The following is a 21,292-nucleotide window of genomic DNA, read 5'->3' on the forward strand; positions in this document are numbered from 1 at the left end:
TGTGTGTGTGGGGGGGGGCTTCCACACATCAACAAGCATTTCTCAGACACGAGCAGAATTCACCCCAATAATTCTGACACTACCTGGAGATAGGCTCAGGCCGCACAGGTAGGGCTCAGTCCCGCGAGAGCACCCCCCAGCCCCTCTGCCCTGCCATCAGGTGTCCTCAAAAGCACCTGTCGTCACCTGTGCTCCTGGCTGACTGGCCAGAGATTGAAGGTTCCAGCTGCCCCTTCCTTGGGTTTGGTTGATTTGCTAGAGCAGCTCACAGAACTCAAGACATTTTACTTACAAGGTTAATGGTCGATTATAAAAGGATATAAGGCAGGACTGGCCAGGTGGAAGAGATGCCCTGTAGGGCCAGGTGTGAAGAGGAGTGGAGTTACCGTGCTCTCCGAGCGGGCCACTGTCCCCACATTTCCATGCATCCACCAACCAGAAGGCTCACCAAACCTCATCCGCTTGGGTTTGTGTGGACGCTTCATGACATACGAATTTCTGGTTATATCATCGTTGTTGGCCCCTGACTCAGCCTCCCCCCTCCTCCCCTCTGTCTCCCCTCCCTGGAGGTCAGGATGGTAGGATGGAAAGTTCTAACCTGCTCCTCACCAGGCTGGTTCCCCTGGCAACCAGCCCCTATCCTTAGGTGCTTTTCAGAAGCCGCCTCCTCAGCATAGCAAAGACCGGTGCACTGCTCCCCTCACTTAGGAAATTCAAGGGCTTTAAGAACTCTGTGCCAGAAATGCAAGGAGGACTAAATACGGTATTTCCGATTTTCACAGCATCACAGGTAGATACGTGTATTGCTGACAACACGACACAAAGCGTGTAGGTTTGAGTTCATCTGGAACCAGCTGTCCCCTTCACGGCAGGGATACCCCGTGTTGGTTTAGGGGTTGGTCGTGTTTTGTGTCCCATGTGACTCCAGCTCATAAGTGGTGGTGCGTATTCGTGAAGCGGCCACGAGGCTTACCGTGAGTGTGAGTGTGAACAAGTCCATGGCGAGGCACTAGAGCAAAAGTAAGCCACGGAAGTAGGACGAAAGCCATGACCTTGGCCTTCTAGCTAACTGGCCGAGTTCTCTGGCCTGGGTTTTTGATTCCACGTGTGTGCTCTGTCACTTCGTGACCCAGAGGCCCTGGCCCTTTGAGCCATCAGCAACATCATCAGTGTGTCTTCTTTTCCACTTTCTGCTGTTTTGTGAGTGTCTATACTGGGGCAGAAGCAGGGATAAATAAATTCGTGTTCCTTTGTATGAGTAGCTTTAGGAGAGACTTTACGGAAGAGGAGGTAGAAGTTACTGTCCTCCTCACCCCTGTGGCCCCTGCAGATACCTGCGAGTAGTAAGCTGTGTTCAGGAAGGGAGGAAGAGGCTCTGGGACACTCCCCGCTCAGCGGACTTTCTCCTTCAGCCTTCTAATCCGTCATGCAAGATGGTAGCCTCCGGATTCTTCCTTCCAGAAGCCCCTGGTGCAGGGCGTGTGCATCCGGGAGCGACTCTGCACACCCCTTTAATCCTCGGTGTTCTCTTCTCTCCTACAGTCTTCCGTCTGTGCTAAGATTGTGCAGCTCCTGGGACAGAATGAGGTGGACTGTCGCCAGAAGCAGGTGGTCATCCTGAGCCAGGACAGCTTCTACCGCGTCCTTACGTCGGAGCAGAAGGCCAAAGCCCTGAAGGGCCAGTTCAATTTTGATCACCCGGGTGAGTCAGGAGTTGAGGGTGTGTGTGTGTGTGTGTGTGTGTGTGTGTGTGTGTGTGTTCACTGAGAAAATTGTTTGACCTCTCGGAATCTGTTTCTATCGATAAAATGGGGGATAAATAAATACCTTGCGGGGTTATGGTGGGGCCTCAAGAAAGAATTTTGAAACACTTTGCACAGTTGCGTGGCTCAGTAAATATGGATGGAATCTGCATCTGAACGAGGGCGACTCCTTGTGAGCCTGTTGCTTGAGATTGGCCAGACACAGGACAGCACAGAGCTGGTTCTTCTGCCTCTTCTGATCTGAAGCAGCCCGTGCCCCCTGCCCCCCATCCCACACATGTGTGCACAAGGCAGAGTGTGAAACTCACTGACTGGCGGAAAGGACCGTGGAGGGTCCAGGATGTCTGCCTGCGTGACGTTTACCTTGACAGTCCCAGATCAGCACATTGCCCTTTAGCTGGTTTTGGTTCTTTTTTTTAAAGATTTTATTTATTTGTCAGAGAGAGAGAGAGAGCACAAGGCGGGGGAGAGGCAGGCAGAGGGAGAAGCAGGCTCCCCGCTGAGCAGGGAGCCCCATGGGGGGCTCAATCCCAGGACTCCGGGATCTCATGACCTGAGCTGAAGGCAGACGCTTAACTGACTGAGCCACCCAGGCGCCCTAGGTTTTGGTTCTTAACAACTGTTGGAATCAAAACTTGGTGCCCGTTATGGCTCCCTGAGTCACGTGTATGCTTTCCGGGTTAACGTATTCCAGCTCCCAAGACAGCAGCTGAACTTGGGGGGAGAGAGGTGGCTGAGGCCAAGGGTGGATAGAAAGGTAGAAAAAAGAAGTGAGTTTCTTGGAATGCATTCATACGTTCTATTTTGAGATCCAGGGAGTTTACCTTCTGCTTTGGGTAGAGATCTGGGTTTTTTCAGTGGGGGCTCCAGGTGGGGTATACGTCCAGGAAATAGATGTGGATGATTATAGGAGAAATCATTTTAAAATTCAGCAGCATTTTAACAGTCTGATTTCCTTCAGATGCCTTTGACAATGAACTCATCTTCAAAACACTCAAAGAAATCACCGAAGGGAAGACGGTGCAGATTCCCGTGTATGACTTTGTCTCCCATTCCCGGTAAGTGAGCTCTTGGGGGCTGGGCGTTGCTCCTTGCAGCTCCCCGAGCAGTCCGGTTTCCCAGGCTGCAGGCTGTGTCCTCCCCTCCCCCGTGCCCACGGCTATCTGTGTGAGAGGCAGCAGCGTGCGCCGCGGGTGTGCACGGCTTGGGGAGTTTACCTGGTGCTTCCTGGAACAGTCTGCTCATCACGTTTTGCTAACTCTGAAAGGACAAGTTCATGAATTGGGGCTCTGGTGAGGGACTCTACACTTGTCCTGATTCACAGCACTGAGCGGTTGTTCCTGGAATAAGATGTAAAGGGGCTGGGCAGAGGATACAGGAAGAAGAACAAAGAAAACTGTTCTTTCTTCTCTCCTGGTTGGACCGGGCAGAGAGCTGTGAGGGCGCTGAGGTCACAGAGAGCAGCCGCTCAACTCCCAGGAGAGATTCTCAGTCGTGTCCTTTCTGCTGATCTGTGTTCGTGCTCCTGATTAGGTCTAGAGGAGGGGCTCATCTTCGTTCCCTCTGAGTGGTTGCCCGAGGCTCCTAGAGGACTTCACGCCTGCCGGCCAGGCTCCCAAAGTTCCCTCGAGCCTCCCAGGACTCTCTGCTTGCTCTGTCTCCTTGGGGACTTCCCAGGCAGACTCTAAACTTCTGAATGGCATTTAAAGCACGCGTAGCTGCTGCTTATTCTAGGCTAGTAATTGCTCAGTAAGTGTTGTTTTCAGCCCTGCGCTGTTTCGAAAGTTTCTCCCAGCTGCTTTCATTCTTCCCTCCCTTTCTTTCATTCTCTCGAGTGGAATTTTTTTTTTTTAAATGGGAAATTAGATTTCATGCATCTTTTACTACCAAATGCCTCTATAATTAAAAGCCCATCTTAATCTCCATGTGTGTTCCTTGAGTACACATCTCAGCCAGCCTTTGATGCGGGATTCCTCACATGTTCTGTGCCTTTCCCAGAACTTGAGGGTGTGGCAGAGATTGGTTGGAGGACGAAGAGAGTGAACACATTGTGCTGGAAAGCCAGGCTGCGTAGCGCCTCGCCTTCATCCCTCACCAGTATCTTCTGAAGCGTGTCCTACTATGGACCAGATGCTACTGTGCCAAAAACTCAAAGAACAAGATGCACTTCCAGCCTCAAAACACCACAGACCGTGCAGGAATAAAGGGGTTTAGTACAGGAATTGGAGCTTTTAAGAGTGTTGGGTGGGGCGCCTGCGTGGCTCAGATGGTTAAGCGGCTGCCTTCGGCTCAGGTCATGATCCCAGGGTCCTGGGATCGAGTCCCACATCGGGCTCCCTGCTCCTTGTGAGCCTGCTTCTCCCTCTCCTCTCTCTCTCTCTCTCTGTCTCTCATGAATAAATAAATAAAATCTTTAAAAAAAAAAAAGCGTATTGGGGGCTGGGGGTGCTGGGAGAGCTAAGATCCGGGAGGCTGTAGTCTAAGGGTCCAGGCAGGGTCCATGGCGAATCCAAGAAGCTGCCACATCTGAGCCCTAGCCTCCAAGGGAGGGGGCGACTTGCGGAGTAGCTGCAAAGTTGCCTTGTGTGGCTATTAAGGTCTCCTAAAAATTAGATGCGTTTTGTTTCATCTTCTACATTTCCCATTGGCAAAGCACCCTGGGACCCCAGAGGGAAAAGCATTCTGGGAATTGTAGTTTCTAGCCTTAGCAGGGAGTGGTGATGATGTCTTGTCCACAAGAGACACAAGGGAGCCCACCAGCTCTCAGGTCCAGGGCCGGGCACTACCTCAGAATTAAAATGCAGCTGACAACTAATGTAAGGGCCTATGGAGGAGTGTGAAGGAGGGAGGAAGGGCTGGAGTATTTAGAGCAGGTTGTATAGAGGAGGTGATCTTTAAGCTGTATGTTGGAAAGCCTAAGAAGTCGTTGGGGGAGGGGATTTTCAAGGTAACGGGTAGGGAAGCATTTCAGGGACAAGCTTGGTGGGGAATTGCAGCTGGTTAGGAGTGGCGGAATGGGGGTGAGTGTGCAGGAAGAGTGGCTAGGAGGCAGGCAGGCCCCAGAGAGGAGAGGCTGGGGACGCCAGGGCCAGAGCGCGAACATGTTGGCAGTAGGCAGTCACAGACGGCTGTTACGTGGGAGCAGATCATTCTGGTGGCAGGAAGAGAGGATCCACAATGCTATTTATGAAGCCCTTGGCGTCGTAGCCCAGGCGAGAGACTCCTGAGGGCCTGAGGTCAGGTGGTGGAAATCCGGGTGGTTGGCAGGAGGCAGGACCTGACCAGATGGAGGAGGTGGGGTAGGGGTAGCGTGTGCAGCATGAGGTTCATGGATTAACCACGAAACCCCAGCAGAATTCCCCATCCAGATGTGATTCACCCCCCCCCCCACCAATTCCTTCCCAAACCATATATTTTATAGCCTTATTCTTTAGTGGCCCACAGCCCATCTCTTGTGAAACTCTGCCTGACCACTTTTGGCCACAGCAGTCCCTCAACTCTCAAGGGCCACTCGTTAGGGACCCAGCTGTTAGAGTTTACTGCTGCCAACCCATCCACGGGCCTTTCACGGTGACGTACAAACAGATGTTGGACTAAGAGAAGACTCTTGTTTACTGTTAAATACCCTTCTCTGGCCTTGCCCCTCCTGATAAGCCAAACGAGAAGCTTGGATTCAGGTTATCTCAAATGCTCTAATCATCTCGGTATCTTATGTGGACTTCCCAGCCAGACTCTGAACTTCTCCACGGAATATTGCACCAAGTATGGCTCCTCTCGTGTTCTGGGCTGGTAGTTGCTCAATCGATGTTGTTTTTAGCTCTGGGCTGTTTTGAAGGGTTCTCCTCCCTAGATGTACATGCATACTTGGGAAGGGGTCGATCCCAGCTTCTTGGGGCACCTACAACAGCATGGACAGCGTTCTCCTTGCTTTCTCAGGATTGAAGAGCATGTTTGTTGAGTTGGAAAACCACCTACCTGTTCCTTGTTCGTGCTTACCAGCTAAGCGTCCTGATCGTGGTGTGAGCGCACGTACACCTAGCACGGACAAGGTGCTCTCTGGTAGAGTGTTTCCCAGACGGAACCCTGGGAGTTTCCCTTACCCCACACAAATGGAAACATTCTCTGTTTCCCAGCAGAGACTTTTCCACCCTCCTTCCTGTAGGGCAGTTGCCTACAGCGGCTCATTGTTTTATTCACTCACTGATCCTTTTTTCTAGCCCATTTCCCTTCTCAGCTCTGTCCAGTTGGGTTCTTTATCCTAAACCACAGTGGGCACCCTGTTTTCTGGTAGCTGACATTCCTCCAGACTGGTGCTCCTCACCCCTGGCCTCATGTTAGAAACACCTGGGGCGGTTTTCTAAAATACCAGGGCTCTGACTCTACCCCAGGCAAATGAAATCAGAGCCCTGAGGGGTAGGGCCCAACTATACATTTTTTTTTTCTTTTAAAGATTTTATTTATTTGACAGACAGCACACAAGCAGGGGGAGCAACAGAGGGAGAGGGAGAAGCAGGCTCCCGCTCAGCAGGGAGCCTGATGTGGGACTCGATCCCAGGACCCTGAGATCATGACCTGGGCCAAAGGCAGATGCTTAACTGACCGAGGCGCCCCAGGCATACATTTTTTTTTTTAAGATTTTATTTATTTGAGAGAGAGAGCATGCGCGCCTGTGTGCGGTGGGGAGGGGTGCAGAGGGAGAGGGAGAATCTTAAGCAGACTCCATGCTCAGCGCAGAGGCTCAGTCTCATGACCCTGAGATATGACCTGAGCCAAAACCAAGTCTGAACCAACTGAGCCACCCAGATGCCCCCAGGCATACATATTTGTTCTGAAGCTCCCCAGATGGTTCTGTGTGCATCCAGAGTTCCATCATTGGCCTAGAGAGTCTCCTCCTCGTACTCACCCGGTCCTCTTCTGTTGTCTTTTATGCCTCATGTTCTGCCACTTTGGTAGTTGTTGCCGCCTTAGAACTTAGACAGGAACCCGAGGGTCTGAGCTAATAAGGAATCAGAGTGTTTATGGGAGGGAAGTTCAGTGCATCCTCTTGCATGGGCAGCTGCTGGGGTCCCTGTGTTTGCACAGATAAACCCATTGTCTTAAATGTTTTATTTGGTTTTATTCCTCAGTGTCCGCCTGAGTAGTAAACCTTGCAGTGGAAACTGTTACCTTCCTTTCAGTGACTTGAGCAAGAGGCAGTAGAGGATGGTTAGGACAGAAGCAGATGGCAACCCTGTGGGGCAGATGGGGAGGTAGCGCGCACCCCTGCCTCACTGAGGAGGAGGAGGAGGGCCTCCAGGCCCGGACCCACAGCCACAGTGCTGCTCATGCCCGAGCCAGACCAGACGGACCTCGGGACGCTTTCCTTCCCTGTAGATGCTTCCTCTCCTCTCTCTCCTTCTCCGCAACTTCCTTTTTCTGCCTCCTCCTCTCCCATCCCTTCCTGCCTCCTTCAGTTGCCTCCGGACAAGGGGAGGGCGTGGGGCTGTTGGGAGAAGACTGTGAGTTTCTGTTTGTGAAAGTTCAGTGTTAGCTTCCATAAGTGCCGGGCCTGAGAGCATTCCTGGAGACGCCCCCAGAGAGAAGAAGAAATCACATCTGCTTCTGTCTGTCTCCATTGTGTGTTCAACAGCATGTTTGTTTTTTTCTTATCCCAAGGAGAGGGATGACTGCCTTCTCTTTTTATGGTGAGAGCTCAGAAGAGCTGGTCAGAGACCTTTGCCCCGGTCGTGATGGCCCTTTGGTCAGTCTTCAGTGGTGGTCTGAGGGCCCTGCAAGGCTGCGTTAGCTCCCCCTTCCGGTCCTGCTGTAAGTCTACAGGGAGGGGACCCCAGACTCCCAGACAGACACTGCTGTCCTCCTCCCTTTGCTCACCCTGCCTGGTTCGGCTCATCATCTGCTCTGTGCTTTGCAGGAAGGAGGAGACGGTTACTGTCTACCCCGCGGATGTGGTGCTCTTTGAAGGGATCCTGGCCTTCTACTCCCAGGAGGTGCGAGACCTTTTCCAGATGAAGCTTTTCGTGGACACAGATGCGGACACCCGGCTCTCCCGCAGAGGTGCGTTCTAAAAGCCTCCAGTGGCCCTGTTGGTGGCCCAGTCCAGCTGAGTCAGTTCAGCCCCAGGATGTCCTGCTTCTCAAACACTTGGTGACATCTGAGAAGGGGTTAGTCACTGTGTTGGGTAATGAAAGGCCTGTGAGGTCACGAGATGAAATCAGAAGTTTACATTGTGATTTTGCTGGAGAAAAGTTTGATTAAATGCCCAGTTCTTTATGGTTTTCCCACAGGCATCGTAATCAAGACAGGAACTAACTAGGATGTCTGGGGGTAGGAATCCTAGTGACTGCAGCACTGGGCAGCTTATCCCACCAGCCCACTTCTCTAGCCCTTTATTTTCCAGAAAGCTCTGTGGAGGTTTGGTGACTCTGTTCAGCCAGCTGCAGAGCAAAGTCGCTCGGTCATTCCCTCTGCAGGCCTTACTGAGGGTATGCCTGTGCAGGTCCCCGTGCCTGGTGTCCTGAGGGACAGCTGCCCTTCGCTGGGGAGCAGAGCCCGTGAATTCAGCCCTGCAGGGATGGAGTGGAACCCTTGCTCCCCGCCACGGGGATCAGGAGGCTTCACGGGGGATGGGGTAGGGTGATGACATAGACAACCCATGAAATTACACGGTGCAGATACAGACACATGGGGCTTGTCCCGGGAAGCAGGTGGCTGGAGTTCCTAGAGGGCTGTCCGAAGAAATGCTGGAAATTGCTTGAGGCAGATTACGGGGACGTGGCTTCCCATTTGGTCCCTGGTCCACGAAGGTGAGCTACCAAGGGGTTTTGAGCAGGGCAAGCAAAAGGGCCTCGGCTCTCTGTTGGGAGATGACTCTGATGGAGGGAGTAGAAGTGAAGACTGCAGGTAGGGTTGCTGTAGGAGGTGGCAGGGATGAGAAAGGTACCAGCAGAGTCAGAAAATGACAGCCCCCCCCCCCCCCGCCCACCCCTGTGGAGGCCGTGGGGGTGGGGGTGAGGAAAAGAGCAACAGAAGGTGAGGAAAGTGAGCAAGGCTTCAAGTCCCCGTTGCGTGGAAAAGGAACGAGACCCCGGGAGTGACTCCTAGTCACAGAGCAAATCGTGGGCAGATTGGAATTTTATAAGTTCCAGCCCAGAGCCTTCTGACCTCAAATTCTGTGACGTTTTCTCTTCTCGGTTCATGAAACAGATTTGTGGTTTACCCACTTAAACGTCCTCTCTTTGCAAGAACTATAAATGGAACCAGCGGAATATAGAGAAATGAGTCCCTGGGTTTTGTCCTCCTAAGGAGTAGTGTCTGCATGCTATTAAGTGAATTGTTGTTACACTCTACTCCCAGGTGGGGTGTGGGGGTAGAACTCCTCGATGGAAGAAAGGAGGGTGGGAGGCCCATATTCTAGTCCCAAAGCCTCCAGCTAGCTTTGTGACTTTGGTGGCTCTTGGGACTCGTGTGACCTCCCAGGCTTGGGTTTTTTTATGGGTAAGATGAAAGAAACAGGACTATTTTTAGGGTCATGACTTTGGCCAGGAAAGAGTTGCATGGTCTTTTTTAATAGATAATCAAGGCCGGAGGCTGATAGTCCCTCATGCATCTGCCCCAGGGCCTGGCTTATCACCTTAGTCCCCAGACCCAGGTCCTGCCGTGGTTGATCTACTCAATGTCCCCATTAGTCTGTTAAATCAGGGAGGCAGCATGATGCACCTGGGGAGAAATTGGAGTCAGATGAACTGGACTTAAATCCTGATTTCACCATTTAGTAGATGTGTGACCTTGAGCAGGTTATGTTGTTACCTCTTTGTACCTCATAAATAGGGATACTCGAGTTGGTTGATTACATATTGATCAGTACCCCTGGGTTCTGAGGGTGAGCTGTAATGCAGGTTAAATGCCTGGCGGTGCATTAGCTGGTATGTTAGATCAGGACTCTGCTTTGCCTGAGATGGTAGATGTTCTGCCTGAGTTTTCCATCAGGACTGGTCAGAGCCCCTGAGTCGTCATCGCATCCTCAGGAGCTGGGACACCGGCCTGATCCCATTGTTCGGTCAGCACATGGTACTGAAGCCCCGGGGGGTGCAGTTATGCTTGAGGGAGGAGCGCATGCGAGCCGTGGCCCGGGAAAATAGAACCAAGTTTGAGAAGTACAGAATTCAGAGTCCTTGGAAATCAGACGATCTTGGCCTCTGATTCAAACAGATCATCATGGCACCGATGACATGGAAAATTCTCCCTTGCTCTCTTATACTTGGATCATTGTGCGAAACGGGGGCGAGGGGGAGACAGGAGGTGATGGTGGCTTTCTGTGGGGTTTCTCCGGCCGCTTTCCCTCTCAGACCTCTGTCTTCTCCTGTCACCTGCTGGCGAGTCACTTTCTGGTGGACTTGTGGGACGTTTCCACATGCAGCTTCTACAAGTTCATTTCTCTGTCCAAGTAGGACAGAAAACATGCCTGGCATGCGCTTTGTGGGATGGGAGGGTGGGTTAGTCAGGAGCAGCTGCTGGGCCTCAGAACAGTCCTGGAGACTTGAGTTAGTGCCATGGTTCTACCGTTCCACTGTCACACTTCCTGGGCTTGTGACCCTCGCGGTCAGAGTTGACCATCATGTGGGACGGGGGATTTGCCTTTGAGCCATGCAGCCTTGGAAACACTTACCTCCATCATGGGAACCCCTCATACTTTGGGGGTTTTGGTTTCTTCCAGCTTTCACCTTCCCTCCATGTGTGTTATTTACTCTTAACCCACCCTTGAATTCGGGGACGGGGAAGAACTGAGACAGGGGACCAAGGAGGGCTGACACCTACTCTCTATACTGCTATAATTCTGTGTCCAGTTCCCATAGCTTCAGGGCTGCAGTGGACCTTGAGATAGTCTGTTCTGTTACTAGAGTAACACATTTCCTCAACTAATTTTTAAAGTGAATCAGCTGAACCATTGAGGAATTATATTTATTCTGGGTCCTTTTAAATTTCGTTCTTGGCTTTGGCTGACTAGAGGAGCCCTGGTGGCTTTGGAAGGGCGGCCGTGAGAGCCAAGCAGGGAAGGTAGGCAGACGGGTAGTTTCCTGCCCTTTCCCCCCTCTTCTGAAAGGGCCTTTCCTTTCCAAGCAAATGTGCTGGGTCAGAGTGATGATCAGGGAGCCGGTTTTGAGTCCCTGGAGTTTCCGGTTTGTGCCAGGACCTTGTTGTGACTCAGTCCTTGGCTTGGCCCTGTTTCCTAACTTCGCCTGAGAAGCAGGGCACTTCGGTGCAGTGAATGGGCTGGCCTTGTGTTGTCCTTGGCTTGAGGAGGGGTCTCGGGCTGTTTGAGGTGATAACTCAGTGGAAGGCTCTCGGGGAGCAGAGGTGGGCGATGCCTTTTGATTTTGCACATTCCCAGTGTTTGGGCAACATTCTCACCCGTTTCCTGTTTCCTTTTCCAGGGTAGAAACTGTAGGATGGCTCCTCCCTGTCTTCCCTGTTTCGCCCTCCCCACCATGTCTTCCCACGTGTCTGTGCCCTGCTGTCCCTCCCGTACTGCACCCCCCACTCCCTGTTGTTCTGCGGGACCCTGCTCTCGGTGTGCTCTGCTCCCCTGTGCTCGCCTGAGCTCACAGATGCTGCCCTTCCAGGGGTCTGCTCTGTCAGGGAGCCATCCCTCTCCTGCAGCTTCCCAGATTCTGTTACCATCATAATCCGTGGCAGAAACTCAGGTTTATTGAACGCATACTATGCGCCAGCCACAGCGCTGAAGAGTTTCATGTCCATCCTCTTGTATCCTGAGGAGTAACGGCTTGATGAGAAAGTCTCTGTGTATCATGTCTCTGTTTTACAGTTAAGGAAAATGAGAGTCACAGAGGTCGAGTAACCTAAGGTCACAGAGGTAAGAGTGGGGTCAGGATTCCAACCCAGGTCACTTTTGCCTGCATTGCTCCCGATGGCGGGCCGAGGGGTAGCTCTGGGCCCTGGAGCAGCCTCAGTGTGACTCTCCTGCTCCCCACACTCTTCCCCCGGCACCTTCCTCATGCAGTGGCCTGGCGGGGGGAGCTGTTGGGAGGAGCTGACAGGTGATAAGGGGGCTGCAGGCTGGGTCCCAGGGCAGCGGGAGAGCGTGCAAAGCATGTCTTGTGAAACAAGCACATCAGGCTTTTGCAGGGCTTTTAAGTAAAGCTGCCCGAGTGCGGGCGTGTGTTTGTTTTTTCCCCCAGCTCTGATACCCTTTGCCCTGGCTTCCTTTTTTCTTTGTACTTTATCTGGGGACGTGAAGAAATTGGAGGCCACACTGGCTGTGTGTTCTGGCCCAGGGGAGCCCACTAGCTGGCGTGCCAGGGCTCCCGAGGCCTGTGGGGGTGAGCCACGTGGCGGCCCGTCGGCGGCCTCCTTGGCCCCGTCTCCCTGGCCCCCGGCGCCCGAATGCCCGAGAACACCGTTTCCCGGCTGGGGGAGGCACGTCTGGCAGCCCCGGGGCCGGGAGGGGCTGTGAGGCAAGTCCTGACAGCGCATTAAAGGCCAGGGTTCATGCGGAGAAGGCTCCTTGTAAATGGAGGGGCAGGCGGAGGAGTCAGGAGGTCTAGCAGCAGCACCTCACGCTCTGGAATGTGGTCTTCTAGTCATCTGATCCTCACAGAGTGCACACCAGCCCGAATCCTACCCGCGGCCCGTGCATGCGGGTGTGCGGACGCACGGAATTATCTAGAGACGTGGCTGTCCAGAAATTCACTCACAAGTGTCCCCTAGTTCATTTGCGGTGAGGTGCATCCCTCGCTCAGTCTAACCTGAGCAGTGGTCGAGAGGAGCCAAGAGGCCTTCACGAGGGCACCTGGGTGGCTCAGTTGGTTAAGCGACTGCCTTCGGCTCAGGTCATGATCCTGGAGTCCCGGGATCGAGTCCCGCATCGGGCTCCCTGCTCGGCAGGGAGCCTGCTTCTCCCTCTGACCCTCCCCCCTCTCGTGTGCTCTCTGTCTCTCTCATTCTCTCTGTCTCAAAAAAAAAAAAAAGGCCTTCACGAATGATCGTTGATGGACAGGGTACCCTTTCAAGGTGGGGCTGGAAGACTGAGCAGCCGTGTTACTAAGATTTACAACACCTGTTGGGAGGCGCTGTTTGGACGGAGCGAATCTCCTTCCAAACTCTCACTACCGAGTTCGGGGGGAAACTGAGGCTAAGGGATGTTAGTGCCGAGTGGCAGAGCCAGGATTCCAATCCCTTAGATGGTTGGACCCTTTTCTGTTTGTTTGTTTGTCTGACAAAAGACTCCGTTAAAATAATAAAGGTGTTGGATGAAAGTCCCTAAATGACACTGTCCCAGACAAGAAGTTAGAAGATGGTGAGTGTGGATCAATCTGGGTGGCTTTACACCTCCAGCCCACCATTTCCAAAACCATGGTATGGCCGTCTTTCACTAAGTGGTTTTCTGTTTGGCAAGCCTCCCTGCTTGAGGTTAGCAGGAATGGCTGACCACAGCTGGACCCTCTGCCTGCCCTCCACCCCTGTAGGGGCTGGAATGTGGGGGGAGCCAGGCATGATAAGGTGGCACATCAGCAATAGGTCAGTGGACTGCACACAGGTAAGTAAGTGCAAGGGGACAGCATCCAGGTGAGCAAGGGGCTCCTTTGCCAGGGAGCCCCACCACCTCTCTGGGCCCCGTCTACTCCCTGTTACGAGCTCCGCAGGACTGTCCTGCTTTTTATGTTGTTCACACTGCAGATTTATTTGGGTCAAATGCTGCTTGAAACCAGAAGACTGTTGGCTGAGGCTGGACAGCCTTTTGCTTCAGAGATCCTTATGTCATAGCCAAATTTGACTATAGCAATAAAAATGTAACTTGTTTTTCTTGAAGCTGCTGCTGACCTGCTCTTGGTCAAGTCTCTCAGGAATCCGGCTTGTGAATCATCCAGAGTAATTGTGGAGTCCATGTGAGCCTGGTCTGCCTCACGAAGGGTGGACATGTGTTGGCTCATGCACCATTTTCTTGATTCTTGTTTTTCCTTTTCTTATAGTATTAAGGGACATCAGCGAAAGAGGGAGGGACCTTGAGCAGATTTTATCTCAGTACATTACGTTCGTCAAGCCTGCCTTTGAGGAATTCTGCTTGCCAGTGAGTTGTGTTCTTGGTTTGTTTTTTGTTGAATTTAGAATTTAAAACTGAATCGTACACATAAAGGTATGTAAGTTGATGGAGCCCCCAGCCTGAATTTCATTCCTCTCTGAATGATCCTCTGTCTTCCCTCCAGTCCCAAGAAAGGGCAACCTTTGAGGCTTTGTGTTCTCTGGGAGCTGTAGGCCACCGTCTTCATCAGAATGGTCCTTCAGGGTCCTGCTGTCTGACTCCAGCAAGTTCTGCACTCCTTGCTTGGTGGGCTCAGGGTGTGAGGGTGTGCCATACCTAAGCATAGACTTGGCCATTTGGATCTTCAAAAGGTCTGTGATGGTTGCATATTGGTGCAGGGAGGGCTCAGCAATAGGGTATTTCCTTCTGAATCTCTTTTGCCACTGCATTGAGCCTCCCCGCCCCTTTGAGCTTGTCTTTGGCCCCTGGATACGTTCCCCTATGGGAAGTATCCTGCCATGCTGGAATAAGCTTCCATACTTCTGCCCTGGCTCAGGCTCATCAGTCCTCCTATGGCAGCTGGGAACTCTCTGGGGAGGTGGCTTTCAGAGAAGGAAGGTTGGGGATATGGGGAATTTTCAGCATTTAGTGAATCAGCCCTTGGCACAGGAAACACACTCGGTTTCATGGGGACAGACAGGTGAGTGTTGAGGGAGGGCCACCAGGAATAAGAGATGCAGGGTGGTGGTGGGGGTGGGGGGGGTGGTAGAGGAAGACGTAGGAGACGATGTTGTTTGAGACGCCTGCCCCTGTGTCGTGTGTCTGCACCAGGTTGGCCTTACCATGGTCTAACTCCCTAATGATTTATAATTAAGCTGTGAGAGTGGGGAGACATTGGGGCTTAGCCTGATCTTGGGTAATCTCTTTTGGGAGACTGGAATCTGAGGGCATCGAGAGTAGAGCGAGGCTGAGTGTGGGAATTTCTCTGTTTCTCGTAGTAATGAACTTGTCTTTCTCCTGGAAAAGTATGATCTCAAACTATCTGTTCCTTCAAGTCTATTAGAAGGTTCTGCATCGAACCAGACTATACTTTTGTTTCAGATTGGGGACAGGTGGACTTTCTGAGTCAGTCTGAGTAACGCTGATGCCCTAGTCATTCCCCTGGAGAGGATTGGGTCACAGGATTAGGTTTCTGGGCAGAGGGCAGAGGGAGTGGAGAAGCCAGGAAATTCTGTCTGTCCATCTATCTCTCTGAGGACTTCTCCTGCTCTTTTTACCTTAATAATAGAGCAAGGTAAACTTATTGGACATAAATTAGAGTTAACTGCCAATTTTCTGCTGTTTCACTTAGTTGTAATGGAGCTTAAAATTCTGCACGTTTTCTGGGTGGTTTCTGCTTCTTCCCACTGTCCAGCCACTCTTTGCTCAGGGAAAGCCAGGTGCTTGGATCTGATAAATTGTCTGCCTAGTTCAGGTTGGGTTTGGGCCTGACACAGGTTTTCCATTTGAACGGTTCTAGTACAGAAGATGCCCACGCGCTGAAGGCATTTTTGTGGTCTTATCCTAAACTTGGGTCATACACCAGAACACAGTTATTTGTAAAGTGGTCCACAAAATCCCAGTAAAATAAGAAAACAAAAAAGGGAATGTATCTAGTTGTGGCTTTACTTTGTTTTGTTTAGGTGTGATAACAGAGCCAATGAAAATGGTCATGGGGGGGAATTATTTTTCTTGGGTTTACCCTTGCGTTAGGATCAATGGTGTCACCTTTCAGACTGTGTGTAGAAGTCCAGGTGAACCACTTCCCTTTTTGATTTGGGTTTTTCTAATTCATATCTTTCTTGATAGGGAGGAGGCAGTTACAAGTTTGGTTTCAAAGACCACGTTTTCTGTACAGGTCATAAGCTTAAACAGTGTTAAACCATTAATAATGAGAAATCAAGAGAGCTGATATATTGTAATTGAGATAAAGGGGATAGAAAATACTATGTTCGTAGCCTCAAGCTGCCACCCTCTGGGGTCAGTGGTAGAGAGGCTGACCCTTCCCTCATGGCCCCTCAAGAGGGGCTTGGGCCAGTTTCTCTGGAACTCCTCTTTAATGCATTGTGAATATCTTTCTCCACAGACAAAGAAATATGCTGATGTGATCATTCCTAGAGGTGCAGATAATCTAGGTGAGTCCTGGTCAGGTCGGGGGGTGGAGGGTTATCCCCTGGGGCATAACTTCTACCCTGTGTCAGTCCTACTTTGGGACAGGATGTGGTTACCAAGCAAGGCTCCATGGATGTGGCTGAACCACTGCTCTTCTATTGGGATCCAGAAAGGAATTTTTGCCTACACGTTTGGCCTTGGGAACAGGCCCCTGTGCATACGTGTGTATGGGCCTGGTGACAAAACAGGAATTGGTGCTTCTCTAGCAGAAAGCAGAGGGCTGGAGACTCTCCTCTGCTGTCCCTCCCAGCGATGACACTTTGGGGCCTTGCATCCAAGGCCACCTTTTAGCAAAAGCACATTTTCTTCTTAATTTAGAATGGCCTGCCATCAAGGTAGCCTTTCCAAAAGGGAGTTGTTTGCATTTATTTATTTATTGGTTTTGGCGTGTCTGAGAAGTAGGGGTACCTCTGGACTGAGGCAGGCTGGGGCATGATCTGTGAGAAGTCCCTATCTTCTCATTCTCTTATTTATTTTTTTTAAAAAGATTTTATTGATTTAATTTGACAGAGACACAGTGAGAGGGAACACAAGCAGGGGGAGTGGGAGAGGGAGGAGAAGCAGGCTTCCCGCTGAGCAGGGAGCCTGATGCGGGGCTCGATCCCAGGACCCTGGGACTGTGACCTGAGCCAAAGGCAGACGCTTAACAACTGAGCCACCCAGGAGCCCCTCATTCTCTTTTTAAATTAATTTTAACTTTCCTGCATTTAAACAGTTAAATTTTTTTTTTTTGCTGAGCCATTTGAGAGCCCATCATAGCGATGAATATTTCACTGTGTATTTCTTTCTTTTTTTTTTTTTTTTTTAAGATTTAGTTAATTTATTTTAGAGAGAGAGAGAAAGGGGGAAGGGCAGAGGGAGAAGAAGAGAGAAAATTTCAGAAAGACTCCCCACTGAGTGTGGAGGCTGACGAGGGGCTCGACCTCATGAGCCCGGGATCACGACCTGGGCCGAAACCAAGAGTCGGATGCCCAACCAACTGAGCCCCCCAGGCACCCCTCACTGTGTATTTCTTAAAGAGAAGGGCATTTTCATTCATAGCCATGGAACAGCCATGCCATTCAGGGAGGTGAAGATGGATAGTCTTTTTTGACAGATTTGAGTACAGGCCCGTTGTTTTGTAAAATGGCCCTCAATTTGGATTCATCTTTGTTTCCTCATGATTGGATTCAGTTTATACAAGCTGGGGAGGATACCATAGGAGAGATGTGTTGCATGTTCTTCGCAGCATCTCAGGGCGCACTTGATGTTTATTCCGTGTCTGGGTGTTAACATCAATCACTTGCTTGAGATGTATCATTTATTTCTAATGCTAGGAACAGAGAGTCCCATATTACATTTCCTTTAGAGGGAAGAGCCTTCTGTGGGGATCAGGCTACTTGGGACGGGGCGCGGGTGGGTTCCCTGGTAGAAGGCTTGTCTCCTCCCCGCACTGTCCCTGACGCGGCCACTCTTTGCCTCACAGTGGCCATCAACCTCATTGTGCAGCACATTCAGGATATCCTGAACGGAGGGCTCTCCAAACGGCAGACCAATGGCTATCTCAACGGCTACATCCCTTCACGCAAGAGGCAGTCGTCCGAGTCCAGCAGCCGGCCCCATTGACCCCTGTCTCCTTCAGGCCTGGCCCCTATCTTCAGGAGACAGGAGGAGGGATCAGGAGGCACTGTTCATCCGTACATGTGCTTTCCTAGGACACTGCTGTATTTAAGAACACACCATGGAGATGACATGCCTTTGTTTTTCCTTTTTTTGTTTTGTTTTTTGTGCTTTGGAGTGGCGAAATGAAACCGAATTTGACCCTGAGCTTAAATGACAAACTGTGCCAACTACTACTGGTGATGCCTAATTATGAATCCAACGTGTAACCAGTTATAAATACACATATATATATATAAAAGGATCTATTTTTGTGTAAATGTACAAATACTGTAAAGCTGTTTGCTGTTACTTGAGTGTTCGGGACTCGAGAGCTGGAGTCTCACCGAGGGGCCACGGCCGCTGTTTCCGGGGTGGTGGGGGGCTGGGGGGCAGGAGAAGGGAGGCTCCCGGCTCATGATTCTCGGGCCCGTGTGGCTCGAGGACGATGGAGTTGGGAGCCTTAGATTGCCCCTGCCCTGCCAGATGCCACATACTTGGAGCTGGAGCTTAATGATGTGTCGACAAGAGATACTCTTTTCTTTCTTTCTTTCTTTTTTTTTTTGAGTTGAAATTAGGCAAGACCTCAGCTCAAAAATCAAACTCAGGGAAGACGCCCACTGAGGAGAACAAGTCTTCTGTGTTTTCTTCTTGCCCAATGCCCCACCTCTGGCTGCCCGGGTAGCTCAGCCACTCCTTCCTGACCCACCTGTTTCTCAGTCTCAGTCTCTCCAAAAGCCAAAGCTGCCCCTCTCTCCTTCCCTGACAGGGATTTGACAGGCTCTCTTCTGGTAAGATGGGGAAGGAGAGAGTAGAACGGTACCTGGTGTGGGGTCTGAGGAAACGCTGGCTCCCTGTGCCTCCCAGGGAAGTCTGCGATCAGACTCCTTGGGCCTTTTCCCAGAGGGTAGCATGCACGGTGGCCTCTGGAGTCTGGGCTTTGGTTGAGGACTTCTGCTGGCAGAAGGACAGCTGACAGCCCTTTGCAGGGTGGCATGGGGAGTGAGTGGTCGTTTCTGCTCACTGAGATGCAGGGCCTGGCGACGGGGCGAGGACAGCATACACCTTTCAGCAGGAATGCTCTCTAGCAGCATGCCAGCCAAGCGGATGGCCATGGTTACCGGGGAGAGACTCCCACCTCTCCTGAGGGCTCCCTCTTTGAGAGGAGTACAGATCCCTGAAGATTCTTGGTGGAGGGGTGGAGGAAGTGGGGGGATCAAGTGAGACCCAGGAGGGATGATGCTTGGGTCCTAAAGCCTCCACTGTTAACTGCAGACGAGCCAGAGCCTTCCATTTCTCTCTTGATGGTCTCAGTGCTTGGCAGGCCATGCCCACAGCCTTTCCACCGCCTGAAACGTTTTGGGGGAACTTCTGTCCCCCGCCCCCCACCCCGGCTTTCCTAGCCTGCTGGAGCCATTCGGGTACATCTGACACGCACCGTGTCTCTCTAGTCACACCGAATTGTCCCTCAGACTCACCGCCATCCAGTTTTGATTCCCCCTTTCTGGACTCAATGTGACTCTCACTCTGGCCATTTCAAGAAGTCAGACCTCCTCCCCGGCAGAGCTTTGCCACCCCTGAGACATTGCAGAGACAGCTGCAGGCCCTGGGGGGGGCTCGCTGGGGTTGGGGCAAGGGAAGGCTCCTGAGGTGCCTACGTCTGAGGCCGGTACTCACCGGGATGAATACGTTCTGGAGTGCTTCAGAATCAATATTGTCTTTCTGTCACGCCTTGCACGGTTCTGAGATGAAGGGTGGGTGGCAGGCCTGGGTTAGGATCCTGGGGACTCAAGGCCTCTGGCCTTGATGGGGCCTCTCTGTGCTCAGGGGCAGCCCACCCCTGTCTCAGGGAGCCTTGGCCTTTCGGTGGGTAGCACATTCAACACTACTTGAAGCTCCCAGGTGCCAAACCATTTAGTGCCTTGGCTGTCTGTCCCACTGCCTTGGAAAATGGAGTCTTCTCGTCTCTGAGCCTTGACGTCCTTAGCTGCTTCCTCATCTACCTGTGGTGTTGGGACCAAGCCTCCAGTGTCTGAGTAGCCCAGTCCTAGCTGGGAAACGGCTCTAGGCTGCCTTGCCTCCTGGTAAACACCGTCACCAATTCTTGGTGGCTTGGCTTGGGGCACTGGACCGAGCTCACTGGGCAACACTGACAACTCCCTTGGTTCTGTGACACACTGTGTGGGGCAAGGAAGGGATGAGAAGCTCCGCCCCTGCGTGGCCCCCTCAGCATTTAGCCAACTATCTGAACTTGAGCTTTTTATACGACAAATCTGGACTTGGTATTTTGAGAGTCATTAGATCTCTGATTCTACTGGAGAGTCAGCAGTAGGATAACTAGGCCAGAAACCATGACCCGAGTCCTCTGGGTCCTCTCTGTGGTCCAGGGGGGTAGGTACCAACAAGCAGGGTGGGGTAATGTTGATCATGTGTGCACGGGAGTCCTGGGTCTTCAGAGCTGCCCAATGGTGCTTGCTTCCCCCCGCCCCCCCACCAGGTATTACCCATACACCAAGTGTTTAAGGAACAAGCATCCAAGCTTTGTGTCATGGGAAGACCTCACACTCCTTCATGCTAATGGAACTTGTGCTGACCCAGGTTTTTTTCTTGGGCACCTGAGGCCAGTAGGGGCAGAGAGATTGGATTCTGTAGGAGGAGCTCACAAGTGTTTAGAACTTCGGAGTAGATAGGGTAGGGCCTCGAAGAGGCAGTGGTTAGACAAGGGGATCCCTGAAGAACAGACCAGGGGAGGGTGGTAGGGGAAGGACTCCAGTTCATCCTTCAGAGCCCATCATTCCTCCAAGAACCTGCTCTGTTCTTGGCTGCCCAGTGGTCATGTGGATGCCGCCGTCCTGCCTGTCCTTGGATTGGCACTGGACACTTGTCTCCGTGCCCAGGGCAGACTGCCAGTCTCTCATGAGACCACTAGGTCAGGTTGAAGGCTCGCGTGCTCCTCAAAGCGGTTGGGAAGCAGGAGGGCCTGGAGCCGTCGGTTTGTGTATCACCCCCTTCACTGTCCTTGTTCAGCGCCCTTGATCTAGCAGCCTTGACCTGAGCTAGCACCTAAGGCCAGCGGAGGGAAGTAGTAGTCTCTGGCAGGGCGGTATTTTCTTCTGCTCTGGAGTCTCGCACCTGCCTGTCAATGATTCCAGCACCAAGGACCCGTGGTTGGTTAGTTAGGCTAGGGCAGGTCCTGGATTGCAGGGCTCTGCTTCTGGGGAGGACCCACTGGGCTTCCCTAACTGCCTTTTACCCTGTCTCAGGGTGGGGTGGGGGGACAGGCTTGGTGTCAGGTACAACGAGGCAGAGACAGGTTGGGAAAAGCACTGGGGTCAGTCTGGAGCTCAGAGTCCCCTTTGATCTTTTGTCTCTGGGCCCTGTGCTGCCCTCCTCAGGCCAGGTGGCTGGTGTTCAGATCAGCTTCCTTGCTGCTCTTAGAGGTGGTGACTGCCTCAGGAACAGGGTGAGTAGCTAAATAAAGACGTAGGCTTTTTTCTTTGTTTCAGATGCTTGCTCTTCCTCCTTTCTACCACCCTGCCTTTATTGTTAGTAGTTACAAAAATGACCACATACTATGTACTTTGCTGTAAATAAAGACTGGACAAAAAAAGAGCCAATTTGTCTCCTTTGTGGTGTTTGGGCA

The 21,292-nt window shown here is 51.9% G+C and overlaps 1 protein-coding gene across 1 annotated transcript in view; it reads left to right on the forward strand.

Moving 5' to 3' along the window:
- The window catches only part of UCK2 (uridine-cytidine kinase 2), a 73,693-nt gene extending 52,432 nt beyond the window's left edge, over nt 1-21,261 (forward strand). The window contains exons 2-7 of the mRNA XM_035010067.1: nt 1,543-1,702; nt 2,725-2,821; nt 7,675-7,817; nt 13,751-13,848; nt 15,926-15,974; nt 17,477-21,261. Of these exons, the coding sequence (XP_034865958.1) occupies nt 1,543-1,702; nt 2,725-2,821; nt 7,675-7,817; nt 13,751-13,848; nt 15,926-15,974; nt 17,477-17,616 (687 nt within the window). The 3' untranslated portion in view covers nt 17,617-21,261. The remainder of the gene's footprint in view (nt 1-1,542; nt 1,703-2,724; nt 2,822-7,674; nt 7,818-13,750; nt 13,849-15,925; nt 15,975-17,476) is intronic.
- The last annotated feature ends 31 nt before the right edge of the window (nt 21,262-21,292 follow it).

Source organism: Mirounga leonina, unplaced genomic scaffold (assembly GCF_011800145.1).
Source record: "Mirounga leonina isolate KUSES-001 unplaced genomic scaffold, KU_Mleo_1.0 Mir_154, whole genome shotgun sequence".
NCBI classification, from domain to species: Eukaryota; Metazoa; Chordata; class Mammalia; order Carnivora; family Phocidae; genus Mirounga; species Mirounga leonina.